This window comes from Aethalodelphis obliquidens, unplaced genomic scaffold (genome assembly GCF_003676395.1).
Source record: "Aethalodelphis obliquidens isolate GAN/ISIS:26980383/991018 unplaced genomic scaffold, ASM367639v1 scaffold42, whole genome shotgun sequence".
NCBI lineage: Eukaryota > Metazoa > Chordata > Mammalia > Artiodactyla > Delphinidae > Aethalodelphis > Aethalodelphis obliquidens.
The window spans coordinates 4,610,936-4,626,662 of record NW_020837986.1 but is presented as its reverse complement, the minus strand read 5'-3'; the positions used below and the strand labels follow the sequence as shown (position 1 = coordinate 4,626,662).

The 15,727-nt window shown below is 48.2% G+C and overlaps 1 protein-coding gene across 1 annotated transcript in view; it reads right to left on the bottom strand.

Annotated features, from left to right (window-relative positions):
- Window positions 1-7,155: 7,155 nt before the first annotated feature.
- Window positions 7,156-15,727, bottom strand: part of PTPRT (protein tyrosine phosphatase receptor type T) — a 1,082,400-nt gene continuing 1,073,828 nt past the window's right edge. The window contains exon 31 of the mRNA XM_027078280.1: window positions 7,156-15,322. Within this exon, the coding sequence (XP_026934081.1) occupies window positions 15,269-15,322 (54 nt within the window). The 3' untranslated portion in view covers window positions 7,156-15,268. The remainder of the gene's footprint in view (window positions 15,323-15,727) is intronic.

Genomic DNA, 15,727 nt, shown 5'->3' with positions numbered 1-15,727 from the left:
CACATATGCACATTCTTTGACACTACTTTTATAGAGGATGAGTGTATGTCCTCTTCCTTTGAATCAGGGCTGACCTCAGTGAATCTGTTACAACCAGTAGCCTCCAATAAAAATGATGCTTTGTAACTTAGAAGGCCAGGTCAGAAAAGGTCACTCAGCTTCCACCAGAATCTAGTGGGACTCCCATTCTGGGGATGGCAGGGGCCAGGTAGCGAGTCTGATTACCCTGAGACCACCATGTTGGAGAGGTCACACGTAGACACTGTAGTTGATAGCCCAACTGACCTTCCAGACAACATACAGCATCAACAACAGTCATGTTCATGAGTCATCCAGGACATCCAGCCCTGGCAAGGCTTAAAGACGACTCCAGCCCTAGTCGACATCTGACAATAATCACCCTAAGCAAGAATGGCCAGATGACCCCTCCCTAAATTTCTGAACCACAAAATCGTGAACAAAAGAAGAATGGTTGTTTGGGGCTAATTTGTTACACGGCAATAGTAACCATAACAGCAGCCTCTCCCTTTTTCTTGCCTAACTGCATTAGCTGCATTGGCATTAGCCAAAAATATTACATAATAGCAATGATATAGGCGTTCATGACTTTAATGGAAACACACTTAATTTTTCACTATTATTTAATACATTGGCTATTTATATTAGGCATTCTGTAGTAACATAGAACTCCAAACACTTTGTAGCTAAGTACCACAAAGTTCTGTAGCTCCAGGTAACTCCCGGGAGCAGCTGTCCTCCATGTAGTGATTCAGTGATCCAGGCTGGTGGTGGCTCCCCCGTCCTGTGGCTGCACCGTCTGGAACACAAGATCTCCTTGATTGAGGAGGCAGGGAAAGAAAATTCTGTAGAGTCTCTGACCAGAAATTAAATACTTGGGTTTAGAATTAATGTACATCATTTTTGCTCAAGCTTGTTTGTCAGGACTTGTCAAACAACCCACTAATTTCAAGGAGGGCAGGAAGCTGTAACTCTTCCTTTATGCCTGGATAGAATGGAGAAGTAGATATGGGTGAATTCTGGTAATGCCTGCTATTCATGATTTTATCTTTTTATGCTAACAAAGTATCCTACAATTACTAGCTCAAATTTTGTCAATGCTTTTTCAGTCTTTACTGAGGTGACTATATGTCTTTCTCCTTTTATCTATAGCCTTCCTAATATTGAACAATTCTTAAATTCCTGGCATATATGCCACTGAGACATGGTATATAATTTTTGAAATTTAGTAAAAATATTTGCATTTATAAATGTGACCGGTCTAGAGGTTTTAGGAATGTGTGTGCACTCTTTCAGACTTGGTATCTGTGCTGTTTATTCCCTTTTTTGTCTTGTTGTGAAATAGTACATACGGCATAAGAATTACTTTTTTTGTTTGAAAGTTTAATCAAATTCACTCATCAAAGTATCTGTTCTTGTATCTTTTAGGAAAGAAATAACAACTTCTATATTTTTTTCTCTGATAATTGGTCTACTCAGGTATTCTATTTCTTTACCAATTTTGGTAATGTTCATACATTTCCAAAATCACCCACTTGACCAATTTTTAAAAATTTACTAGCCAGAGTTATTCATAATATCCTTTCATAATGCTGTATAATTTCCTCATTCACTGTTTTGTCCCTTTCCTATTTCCTAATTTTGAGTATTTGCATTTTACCTTGATTAAAGTTACTAGCAGTTTGTTTTGCTGGATACAGCAACAAAAAAAAGTTCTTAGTATCAGTTATCCAATCTAGTGTTTTTCTGCATTTGTATTTGTTGTAAAATGTCTTCCTTCTCCTGGCGGGGACTTGATTTCATAGGCAGGCACTTTCTCTCATTCCTTAAAGTAAACACGTCTGCTTTGAACTCTTGCATCTTTTCATGTGTCTGGTGTTCTCCTGTTTGCTCATCCTTACAAGGGGAGTTCCGAACTTGCACAGAGTTGGGAGCTTCTGGAGAGCACGGTGGAGCTTCCCCCTTGCAAGAGGGAAGGAAAGGAATTAAGATTTGCTGTTATTTTTTCTGCCAGTTCAGAAATCCGACTGCCTGGGAGGGCGGGGGCTTAGCCAAAGCTGGGGCTCTCAGCACAGGGAGCTTCAGCAGCCGTGAAGAGGTTCCTATCTGCATTTAGTGTTGGTTGGAACCCCCCTCTCCCCCATCTTTCCCTGGCATGGTTAGGAGGCCGCTGCCTCTGCAGGCTGTGCTGCCACAGCTGACAGTCAGTCTAGCTGCCGGCTCCTTTGTGGGCACGGATCCCCCGTCCAGATACTCCCCCTTCCCACGGGCCAACTGCCTACCACTGTGCTAGTGCTCACAGTAGGGCCCCTGTGGGGCCACTTATGGTCCTTCTTACTGTCTACTGGGCAAGCTGACTGTTTTCAACAAAAATATGAGATGGCAGAACTCCTGTTCCTAAATCTGAGTAGAAATTTAACATCATGTCACATAGGATGATCCTAGGGCATGAGTATAGCGTCTCCCATATGAATCACTTTACACCAAGTCCATTTTTGTCCTTGGATCAAAAGCTTAACTGGACAGCTGGCAGCCCTCTCTGTGTGTTGGCAGGGTCCCATCTCAGACTAACAGCTGGAGGATGGAGTAATGTGTGCACAGCTTAGGCCCAGTTTCTCAGTGTTCCCAGAAATGCATAAGCCTGATACAACGTTTGATATGGAGGTATGATTCCAGGGAACCATGAGGTTACGGGGTGTACATCAGAGGAGGGAGGGAGAGGCAGTACAAGGCTGTATTACAGAGTTCGCTATTCCTCCAAGGGTCTGTTTGCTTGTTCTGGGACCATTTGACAAGTGACCTAAAATATAGCTCAGAACTGCCTTCAGAAGAAAGAAAAGAGGAAGCATCTGCCTACAGGCTCCAGTCTCCTATTGGTCAATGGTGGCTCCCCGACATTTCTGGGTGGCACACAGGTGAGTGCTAAGGGGGTTCCTGTGGGCATCTCAGAGGACAGCATCAGAAACTATGGGGCAAGAAATGAGAGGTGCAGAGCCTGTCTGAGGGGTGTTCTCACCCTGGGCTGCCCCCGCATGAAACCTGCAGACCTGCTTGGAAATGGTCACCACAGCCACACGTAGGGGGTGAGAGGTGAGGTTGAGAATATTCAAAGCGATACAGTAGGCATCTGATTTACCTGGTCGTGTAGCATCTGCCTTACCCGATCTTGTACATACTCAACTGACAAGGTGCTCCCTCCTCCCCCTGCCTTGCGCTGGAGATGGAGGGAAGCATGAAAGCTAAAATCCTCAGCATGCTTTTCTGCAAGTTGCTCCAGGCCGTTCACCCTCCCATAGAGGTTTCTTATAATGTCACTTTATCTCCCAGGAGATAGACATGGATGATGGACCCGTTTTCTGAGTGAGTGCAGACCATCTGGAGGGATGAACCGCTTCATCCTCTCTGAGGCTTCTTTACATCTTCTAGGTGGCAAAACATGATTCATCATCAACCACTGATGATGATTCTCATTTTAGCTCCTTGTGTCTTGTCATCAGAGTTAACTCCTTCCAGACTCGCTCAGTGGCTTGGTGGCCAAGGTTCTAGCATTCACTATGTATTTGTAGGTATTTTAGAGGAGAGCAAGGTGAGATGGAGTAAGCTGTGATCATAACCTGAAATGAGGATGGCTTCTTCCCCCTGCCCTGCCCACCCCATAGGGGGATGAATTCACCTTCTATTGAGGCACATAGAGCTGTTAGGGTCCTCATCATTCAAAAGGAGATGTGAGTCCTCTTCCTGGCTCGGCCGGCTCTTAAACCCTGGTTCCAAATTCAACCAGCAACTGAGACAGCTGCTTTGCTCGTTGTTGTCTGGGATAGAAGTCCCCAGCTCGCAGACACTCAGAGAGGACAGCAGTGTGATGCTCAAGCTGTGTAATACCTAAGATTCTGCAAACCTGCACCTTGCAGAGAACCGTGTGTGGGCCCCTTCATTTTGGTCCTCCAGCAAAGAGATTTCACCGAGTTGTTCTGTGGCACGACGCCATCCGCCTCAGGGAGGGAAACGTGTTGCATTCTGCTAAGGATGTTGTTGGAAGCCATTCGTTATTAAGGGGGTCCATGGAAAAAATAATTTCCAGCCCCTGTAGCGGAAATACTTTTATTTATGCTGAGCAACTGGTTCATTTTTCCCTTTTGGACACTGAGTTGACTGCCTGTGTCCTCCTTCTTGGGTAGACGGGCAGTGCCAAGTTTTTGAAGCTGTTGATCCAGGTGTGTGGCAAATCTTTTGGGTATGATTTCAATCTTGGCATCATCTTATCTATCGTGCTTTCACTTTTCTATGTTCTGCTGTCCCCACCTTTTTATAGAATTTGTTTTTCTATGTATGAAAGTAATGTAAATTTTAGAAAATACAGAAAATCAGAGAGAACAAAAATTACCCATGTTCCCTAGGATGAGAGATAATCATTGTTAATAACTGATGTAGTCTTTCATTCATTTATATACTCATTTTCTCTATCTTTGCATCTGTATCTCTCTGTATGTCTCTCTATCCAGCCATATACTCCAGATGTCCTTGAATAGCTAGTTCAACTTCCTTCCAATGCCTAATCCATGGATTGTGAAAACTGAAATCCACCTCAGATTCTGCTGATTTCTGTCAGTTACATTCCTGTGCTCCTCTCTGTCTCCAGATTTTCAGTTTATGGGTGTCATCTCTCTGTGGGTGCCGTATCCCACCTACATGTCATTGAAGATTTCAGGTTCAGTCCCTTTGCTAGAATTCAGGACAAGGCTACTTAGGTCAAATCCTTGTGGAGTCTAGTTGCGTTTCCTAAAGATTAAGTGGTCAGAATTTTTCTAAAATTAACCAAGAGTGGTTTCCTTAACTCTATCTTGCCAGCTTCTTTTGCGTTTCTCCTGGTTCCTTACCCACCCCTGCCCCAAGCCCTGCCAAAGAAAATCAAATCCCCCTTCTTGCCTATTGCATGGCATGTTGGTGACCTCATGCCATGTCCTCAAGGGTCTGAGGGCTTCTATGTCCCGGAATTCTGACCGGAGGCTTGAACCCTTGGAATTAGAGGAAGATCTTAAGCCAAACTGGAGGTCCCCATCAGAGTCCAAGCAGGGTGCTCTGAGATTTGATATGGACCCACACTCCAGGTCTAGCCAGACAGGAGGGCCTGGCCAGGTCTCCAATAGATATGTAAAGAGAATTGTGTCACTCTGGCCCATCTCCAGGGTTGGCACACATGGGGTGGGTGTCCCTCACTGTTAATGGGGGCCCAAAAGCATACTGCCATGGAAATATGACCATGGCATGCATGGTGTTAAGTGAAAAGAAGCCTGTCTCAGAACTTATATATATATATATATAACTTATATATATATATATATATATATATACACACACACATATACATACATACACACACATATATATGCCATTTATATAGAAAATTTATGTATATTTATATATGTATAGAAAGGTCTGCAATAGCAAAAAATATTAACAAGTACCTTTGAAAGTGGTGACTTTACCTCATGCTTCAGAAAACTTTACTTTGAATTCTTTCAAGTGAGTATATGCTGCTTTTATAATAACTCTTTAAAAGGTGTTTCCGTTTTGGGAGGGAAATGATACACCCCAAAGTATTTTTTATTAGGAGATGCATGAGATTTTTCTTCTTCTTTCTAATTTTCTCAATATCAACTATCACATTTGTGGCAAAAGAGTAAACATGGCAGGCAGAATGAGTGAGATTACCACGACCAAGGACAAAGCGACAAGGACTACCAGCTGGCTGGCCACCGGGTTCCCCTCCTAGGACCTGAGTTGGGAAGCGTGCGTTCTCCAGGCTTTTGGCTTGCCAGGGGTGGGTACTACATCTAGGTCTCTTACGTTGGAGAGCACTGCCAGGATTCCTAAGGCTGAACGAGAACAAAGTGAACCAGGGCTCTGGCCCTATGGCTCATGCTTCCAGCTTGTACTTATACCTGGATACGTACAAAGAACTGGGAAGCCAGTCAATTCCAAGGAGTTGGTTCCAGCTGTTTCTTCTGCTTACCTGTAAAGCAGAGAGCATTGCATCATGTGCATCAGAGATTGGCAGCCTCATACCCTAGTTTGGGAACTGGTTTGTCTCCTTGTCCCTTATCTGTCCCCTTCTAAGAGCATTTGGAAGAGTGCTTGCATAACTTCAGCATGCATTACAATCACCTGGGGCACTTGTTAAGCATTCAGGTTCCTGGGACCCATCCTGGACCTACTCAATCAGATTCTGCATGTTTAGAAGCTTCTCAGGTGAACTGATGTGGGTGGTCTGTGGACCACGCTCTGAGATGACAGGTTTAAAGTCTGCATCTGGCACCAGTGGTTTGGTACCTAATCTCAGCATTTATTGCAACATTGAGAAGTGAGGTCTTTGTCAAGAGATGGAGTATCTTCCCCTGACTCTTGATTCTGAGTATGCTGTGCAACCAGCTTTGTCCAATGGGATGTTGCAGACATGACTCAGAACAACTTATGTGATCAGACTTTCTCATGTTCCTGCTGTCACCAGGAGAAGTGTATGCTTAGGCTAGCTTGCTGGTCCCAGGAGGAGGGTAAGAGACACATGGAACATGGCTGCACCAGCCAAGATGTCCTAGGCAAGCCTGGCCTGGAGCAGAGTCCTTAGCCAACACATGAGTGGACCAGCTGAGATTAGCTGAGCTCGGCCTAGCTCAAGCCCCAGCTGACCACCATGAAAGACTGTTTAAAGTTACTGAATTTTGGGTGGTATGTTACACAGCAATAGCTAGCTGATACATCCAGGCAGTTTGTTAATATGCAGATCCTGAAACTGTGATTCTGTAGGGTCTTAAAAATTTGTCTGTTTAACAAACTTCTGGTGTGATTCTGATGCCAGCACTCTGTGGACCCCCCCTGAGAAAAACTTTTGAGACTCAACCCTTTTACAGGTGTAATATGAAATCATGAAATATCCCTGAATATCTATGAACCTCAACTATTCTCATCTGCAAAGAGGGGATAATTCATATTTCCTGCATCAAAGATGTGAGGATTAAATGAACATGAAGAAATCTAGTCAGTAACAGGCTTTTCTTTTCCTCCTTCTTCAACTTGTCTCCACCTCACCCTACCCAACCTCAGGAAGACACCAGTGAGAATATCTTAGGAAAACATGAATCTCAGGGTCACAGCTTTATTGTATAGATTTTTAACACAGCCATATTACAAACATTGTCAGGGAACATTTACAAGAATAAATAAGATGGACTTGCAGGTGTAAAAAGATTACACTTCACTGTAATGTACAGTCAAAAAATATATCTGATATTCATTGACCTGACATTATTTACCTTCTGCTTTTTGAAGCTAGAATTGGAAAGGAAAAAAAAAAAAAAAAAGAACATTGACAGCACAGTGCTGGCTTTTTTAAAAAGTTGATTTATTTTGTTTTCTCTTCTCATACGTGCCTTATGTATCAAACACCCAAACTGTACAAGTGCAGGCCATTGGGACTCGTGGAGGAGGCTGCTAACAGTGTGGAGACTTTGGTCTCGTGCAGTATCATATGCCCAGTGGACGTGAAAATGTCAGTCTCCCTGGAGTTGATGGGAACCCCGTGATGGCCCTTATGCGGCTATGATGGTGTCCAGTGGCCAAGGCAATGGTAGAAACCCCAACTCTTTGCCTTTCATTGGCTGGTAAGATGTAGGGTGGAAAGAGAAGGTAGGAAAGTGCTTTTGAGTCTGATTGCCAATATGGGTGAGCCTGGATTAGCCTGGGCGAGTTCAGGATCTACCTGGCAATGAAACGGATGTACCGGGGATGACTATGATCACATGTCAACCGAGTCACTGTGCTTGTGCTTTTGCAATTTGCTCTAACAGGCCTCGACTGCGGAGGGGAGGGGTAGAATTCGCCTCTGGAGTTAATGTGTATGGGAAGCAAAACCCCACTCTGGGTCCTACTTGGACCTTTACTGATTCCGGCGGTCACTGATGGCCCTGTTGGCCAGCGGATCGAAATTATGACTGGTCTCATCACAGATCTTGGTGGGCCTGGGTTCTGTGGCAAAGCAGCTGCTCTCTCTGGGCTGTTTGGTGATAACCAGCCTGCATGAGCCTTTGATGCGTGGCTAGAGCAGCATCTTAGCCTGCGTGGTGCTGGGGCAGCAGGAGAGTAGGGGCTTCAACCAGCACACACCAAGCCCAACCTGCTCGGCTCTGTGCTCTGCAGGAAGGAAGGCGTTCAGACAAGGTCCCGGCTCCGTAATACATTCATCTAGGGTGGAAGAAACTTAAAGGCCCTCTCAGCAAAGCTCGTTCTTCCCTTTAAAGAGATGCCTGGCTCTTGCTGAACAGCTGCTGAGACAGAACTCATCTCTGGCAGATAGCAAGTTCTCTCTTACAGCTATGACGTTTCACCCATTGGTCCTCGTTCCGCTCATAGGAGTGATCCGGGACTAGCAAACTGTACTTTAATTTATCTAACGATCTGCAGGCCTATGGAGGATATGGGCACTGGTATTCTGCGTAACTCTTCAGAAGTCTGATCTGACCTGGGATGTCACCCCTTGGCCCTCTGAGCCTCCAGACTGCCCTGGAGGCTTTGGTCCAAAGAACAGCCTACATCATTAATCTTCCATGGGAGAGACAGGTGCACGGTGGGCACTGAGAGTTTGTTGGACCATCACGAAGGGGGTCCACTGCTTTGTATTCATAAGCCCAAAGGCACAGAAGTATGTGTACAGGAACTCAACTTTGCGGTTTTGGCAGGTTGCTTCGTAATCCCTTTCCTCTCCCAAATCTAAGCATCCCACTCACCAAGGAACCATAAAGTATAATAATTACCCTGAGCTCCAGGCTTTCGTACCAATACCTTCCTGACCAACACTCTAAGGACCACAGACCCTCATTCTCTGAACATTTCAACCAGGGATCAGGGTCCAAATCCCACTGCTCAGAGCGGCTCTCAGACACCTACGGAAGCTCCATGGTAACCCTGCCTCAGCAGCTTTACTCTATAGTATGCCCATGCTGAGTCCTACATCTTTGTGTCAATGGCAGTGACTAGCCCAACCTCTTAGCATAACTAGGATGCTAAGCCTGGGGTCTACCGTTATGGGTGCTGACCCCGCCTCTTGGGACCTAACATTCTTGGGTGGACTTGAGGGGGTGAATGTGGCCTCTTTGATGACCCTTTTCCACCTCTTCTGGAGGCAGGCAGGAGGGATGCAAGAGATGGTCTTGGTACCTACAAGAGTGTTGTACAGCCAGCCAGTGTGACGCAAAAGTCTATGTCTGGCTACCAGTAAACCAGAAGAGAGTCTGTTCACGTGCATAAGTATGGCTTAGACATCTCTCTGTGCTTCTGAGGATCATACCCATGACTCTGGAAAACTGGAGCCTCCACCACTCTCTGCCACTGACTTCTCTCCTTGCTGTTCAGTGTATGACCTCAAAGGCGGATCCTGGTTAGATGGAAGCCAAGGCCTTGCATTTTATCACTGCTAGGCACGTCTCTGTTGAAAACCTCCAACACGGAACCCTTGCATGGGGATATAGGAACAAGGCTGAGTCTCAGCTGGTTCCCTCTATGCTGGGTTCACATTACTTATTTCCCTGTTTTATTTGGCTGTGATTTGAAGCTGGCATCATGGGCTGAGAAGGAGCTCAGACTAGTTAGATGACGGGGAAGGCAAGTCAGGGCTTGGAGATGCATGGCCACCATGTGACTCATGTCTCATCTTCTGCCCTGCAGCTTGGGTTGACCACCTGTCCCCCAGGATCCCGGCCCAGCACAATGTGTTGGCCTTATGGTTTAGAATTAGCATCGTGGTCATCTTACCGACAGGCTCACCCGTTTTTTCCATGGCATTACTCCTGACTCAACTTGGTGCTGATGGCCTCTCTGTCCAGCCCAGGAGAGGCCAGATGCAGGCTAAGTGAAGGGGGTTTTCTTCATCCCCTGTGAGGTACAGGGGAGCTGCCCTCTCCTTCAGTGTCCCTGGATCTGGGCTGGGCAGTTACTCCTGCAAAGATGACATGATGAGCATCTGTTTGCTCCTCCCTGGGCCTCACTTCTGTCTGCAGCATCCTTGCTAGACTGAACACCTCTGTGCACACAACAGGGATTCACACCACAACTGTGTGGACCGCAGTGAGGACACACACCAGGAATTCACACCAGAACTGAGGAAACGTGGAGCATGGTGAGGCTACACACCAGGAGCTAGCTTCCAACGGGGAACCGATGATGGATAAACATGATTGGTCAGAGGGAAAGATTATCATCTTTTCTCCAAGATACTGAGACGCATTCTAAAGCAGCACCTTTGTTCCAGGTGGTTCTGGCCAGTCCCTCTCCATCCCCCATCCTACTGTGTCACAGAAGTGACCACTTTGCCCAGCAGACTGTATGCAACCTTGGTTCTGAGGAGTCCTATCGGGTCCTAACTTGGCTTTGCCTTCCTGTTTTCCTACCCAAAGCTCTCCAGATCTACTTACCCCTTCTACCTGGCCGAGGCTCCTCTTTCTACATCTTTTCCCACTAATTGGTTGGTTGGCCCAACATTCTACAGCCAAGAAATGGCTGGGCTGAATTAGAACCAAAGACTGAGTCCTTCCTATCACAACCCCATGTCTCAGCAAGGGATGGGCTGTGCCATAGTAAACTGAGCTTCCTGATGGCAGCCCCCCCAGGGCCCTGCGTGTTGTAAGAACCCAGTGAGTATGTGGGGTTGCAGTAAAGTGACGAGGCTTCCAGCCCCCAGCCCCTCACGTGAAGTGTCCTCAGATTGGCCCACATTAGCAACCGTATGACTCTACCTAGACTAAGGGCACCACCTTGTAGAGGCCCCAGCATTCAGCAATCTGCTGAGTAAGGCTGTGTTCATCACCTCCTTTCCCTTTAGGGTTTTATGCGCTCAGCCGTCGCCACTCCAGATGGGCATGTCCTTGTAATTCTAGTAGATTTCAATGGCTTTTTTCCAGTATCCAACTTAAGAAGACTTGAGTTGAGATCAACCCATGAACAGTGAGGTCAGGGTACCCCCATACCATAGGATCTGCTAAGGGGAAGGTGGGCTGCACTTGAGTCTAGAATTGGCCGCAGGAGGAAGCAGCATGGCCAGGCATTGTGCCTCCTAGACTGGGCTGTAATTCCCTAGGGTCCATCGTAGTGAGTTGAAGGGATCAAAGCCACATGAGGGACCAGAGCACATGTGGTTAAAAAAATATTTATGCACTTCTATGAAAACAAATCAGGCTAAATTAGAGAAGAATGCAAATATTATGTGAATTGCTAGACATGAAACTGAAGGAATTTTAAGCTGACCATTGTCTGCTTTGGGCTTTACAAGATCCATTGGGCCTGTTTCACTCTAGTCTTTGCTGCTATGGGTAGCCCCCCCACCATGGGAAAATCTGAGACATGGGAAAATATTGTCTTTGAAGTCAAAAGAACCAGTTTAAATCCTGGCTCCCTCCTTTACTAGCTGTGGTGGAACTGTGGGCCAACGACTTCACTCCTCTGAACCTCAGTCTCCTCATGTATAAAATGGTGACAATTAGAAGCACTTCTTAGGAACGCTGGAAGAATTCGGTGAGCTCACGTTTACAGTCTCCAGCACAGGGTCTGCTGCTTGCACGGGAAGGCTGACATCTGGCAGGCAGGCCACTGCCCGGGCTACATCCAGAGACAGTGTAAAAGCAATCTGACCCCTTCTGCTCCCACAACGGGAGGCGTGCTGTAGCCATCTAGAGGCTCAGAGCCCCCCGGCCCCAGGACCTTCGTACCAGAAAGGAGGAGAGGACGACGTGTTAGGATGCAGCTAGGATACATCCCGAAGATGTCTAGGCCAGACGTGCAGTCAGGTGGGGACAGTACCTGGCTTCTCGTTAATTCCTTGCCTCTCCTCCAAACAGGGTCCACGTCTAGGAGGTGAGAGCCATGAGGCTTTGTGCTAAGTGAGGGGACTCTCTTGGGCAGCCCAGAGACAGGAGGCTGGCCCCCGTCATGGAGACCCAGAGACCATGAGTTCCACTTCCCTCTGCGTCGTGAACGGTGAGCCTGCCCCGTAAGTGTAGAGTACCCCGGGGGAGGTGCTGTTTGCCCATGAGCTTTCCTGGGATCAAGTCCAAATTCCCGGGCACAGGCGCCCCGTCTCATCCACGTCCTGCCGCATTCTTGCCACGTGGGATCTTGGGGGAAGCATCCCCATCCGCGAGCCTCAGTGTCTTCCAGTGTAAACTGGCCGGAGACTGTTCACTGCCCTGCATCCTCCGGAGGGCGGTTGGGTTGTGAGGAAGTGACGGGGGCCAGGGGTGCTGAGCTGGGGGAACCATCACTGGCCCTTGTTGGGTTACCCAGCACGGCCCGAGTTTTCATTCTAAATTCCTTCTCCCCAAAGTCACACTCTAAATTCCTACCATCTGAAATGATAGACGCCACTGTCATTTTCATCTGCCAGCTATTCTGCCCCCTCCTGAGCAGAGTAAATCCTAGGGTTTCTTTGTGTTTGTTAGAGAGCACAACCCTCTCCCAGCCCCCATTCTGTACGGATGAGCCCAGATCTGAGAGAGGAGCATATAGCTGGCTGATCTGCTATGTCACAGGCTCCTTGAAGGCCGAGACTAGAGCCAGGGGAGGCCAGCAGGGGGCCAGGGCCTGGGGACCAGGAAAAGGGACCATGAAAGGGGAAGAGCAAGTTCATGGTGGGGCTCCTCCGCCTTCTTTTGCTTTGAGATGCTTCCTTTTGAACCTCCGAAGTGACAGCCCTTCCTTGATCGAGTCTGGTGTCCCTGGACTTCCAGACAGTTCCAGAGCCCATGCTGACGGCAACAGCTTCTGTGGGCTCCTTCCATGTCCCGTCCTCATGGGCCCAGGGGTCTGGCTTGGTCACCCTGCTTCGTGGCAGAGCAGAGACCCTGAGTTTCTCACAGAAGCTGCGTCTCCTGATCCAGCAACAAAATAATGAGCAGACAGACAAATAGATGTGATATTAAAAAGTATACGCTTAAGGGACCATTTTCACAGTGTCTGATGAAAGGAAAGAGGCAGCCCCACTGGCCCCAGAGGGAGCCTCCTCTAGCACTGAGCTGAGCGCATCACTCAAAGCTCCACTGCGTCCTGCTTGCCCGCAGGGGCCAAGTCTGCCCTGCTGGTGGAGCATTTGCCCCCTGACCCTGGCTGTCCTCCTGCCATGTTCTGCTCTAGTTGAGCTGATCTGCCATCTCACCGCACCCCCCCCCCGCCCCCCCCCCCCCAAGGATCCTGCACACCTCTTTGTCTTTGCATATGCTGATACCTTGGCCTGAGTTTCCTTTTCTTCCTTTTTCTACCCAGTGGAATGGATGTCACCTCCTCTAGAAAGCTCTACGCTGAATCTCTCTTGCTGTGAGGCTCGTGTAACACTTTGCGCTGTGGTTCAGTTTTCCCAGGATACAGTAAGTTCTTTAGGGAGAACACTGTGCCTTATTGAATTCTATGCTTCTCATGGCCGCTCTGGAGCTAGACCAGCCTTCAAGATGAAGCTTCCTGGATCCCAGGCCACCCGGGGAGCTGCCAGGTACTGTACCAAAGCACCAGCTAGAGACCAAGGTAGAGTGTCCCTGGCTGGCAGACCTCACCGCCTGAGGGCACAGGGAATTGTTTTCACTGGCTAAGAGAGGAGATGGGACTAGCTTTCCTGGGGAGCTGGGAATGAGCTGCTGAAATATATCTGAAATTCTGAGCTTCCCAGAAAAATTGGCATAGGAAAGAATTAAATTCCCATTTGTGGAGTTCGCTGCTCAGAAATTTCTGGCCTTATTTTCCGTCCATATAATAATTGCTTGGCTGAGAAAAGGATGAAGAAAATGTTACAAAGAAGTCTCATCACTATTACCTGCCTTTTGGAAACCAGAACATCATGACTGAGGAAGACGCCTCAGTGTCTTCGGTTGTAAAATAAGGATAACAGGTGAATAGCTCTCTCAGGGAGGGCGGGGGTGGGTTCCAAGAAGTTGCCAAGCCTGGCATATGAGAGATACTTAGCCAGTGCTGGCGCCCCTGTCAGTCACTGACTGACCCATACTTTGGGCAAGAGTCTAGGTTCCCCAGGTCCGATCCCCTTGTCCTATTTTAAACCAAAGTATAGCTGGGTCCATGATGACTCTTTTCTAAGATGGCAGCTGAGTTTCTCTAGGAAGGTGTTCAAATTTGGAGATCCGAGGTTATGCCGGTACTCTGTCTGCCCCAAAGGCCAAAAGGGACTGTCTTCAGACTAGCCCTTCAGACTATCTCTCCCTTGCTCAGTGGCTGTGCTGTCCCTGGCTGGGACCTTTTGAGGACATTTCCAGGAGAGATAACAGGCCCCAGAGATTTGTCTTATAGCTACACAACCAAACGTCCCTCCCACCTTTTTTTGATATGAGACTAAGGAAGATTTTACACCCTCCAAAAGAAAGTTTCTTTACACGTACACTTTGGAAAATCATCAAATCTTAACTTGTTCACCCCTCCCAAAGGAGCCACCGCCCAAGACACACAGGGTCAGCCAGAGCCGTGCCCCAGGGAGGCAGTCCTTCTTCACAGACACAAGGAGCAGCAGCAAAGTCCCCTGCAGTTCTGCCCCACCGCACTGACCACAGAAACGCAAAGCAGACCTTTGTCCAGGACTGCCGCGGACACGGCGGACTGGCCAGTGAACGACAGAAGGTCAAGGCCTGGGCTGGGGGACGAGTACACAATGGTGGTGGGCCAAGCCCCATGCAGGTTAGTTGGGAGGATGGGGGCCTCTGCTGTGGTCTCGGGAGCATCCTGAAGTCCCAGTGATCCAGAGGTCCCTGAAGGAGACGGCAGCAGAGCCCGGTCATATTCACGACCCCGTGGAGGAGGAAAGCACACATCCCCCCACCGCCCAGAGGACGGAGGGCAGAGGACGTGCTGCCAGGCCTGTCACTCCCCTATACCCACACAGTCAGCTTGCCTCGAGATTCACAAACCTGAAAAGAGCAAAAGGAAGAGGTCTGGGCACTGAAAAATCCGGGCCTTGCTATACAGGTGCACTTCTGTATGGGCCCGTGCCTGAGGTTGGAAAAGAAGCCTGGGCCTTTCAGGGCGGCGTCCTCCACAGCAACTGGAGACTCCTCCGAAGGTACAGAGCCCACCGTGGACCACAGGCCCACCAGTCTTCTCCTGGAGTTGGGCAGGGCGCCACCGCTTAGCCCCTGAGCCCAGTTGCTGCCGTTCACAGAAAAGGGGGTTGGCTGCAGCAGCCTCTGGACTCCGGCAGGTTCTCCACGCCATTGGGCTAAAAGGAGCTTAAATATTCCAGTGCCACCTCGTATACAAATTTATACTGTTCCTGAGAGGAGGAGAGGCAGAGAGGGAGAAGAGAAGATGAAAAGGAAAGGGAAAATGCATTTAGTTTAGAGATACAGATTATGGAGGAAACATTATCTATGTCTATACTAACAGTCAATTCAAAATTGTCCACGCAGATTCAGATTCAATAGATCTGGAGTGGAGCTCAAGAGTCTGCATTTCGGGCTTCCCTGGTAGTGCAGTGGTTGAGAGTCTGCCTGCCGATGCAGGGGACGCGGGTTCATGCCCCAGTCCAGGAAGATCCCATATGCTGCAGAGCGGTTGGGCCCATGAGCCATGGCCGCTGAGCCTGCACGTCCGGAGCCTGTGCTCCGCAACGGGAGAGGCCACAGCAGTGAGAGGCCCGCGTACCGCCAAAAAAAAAAAAAAGTCTGCGTTTCTACCA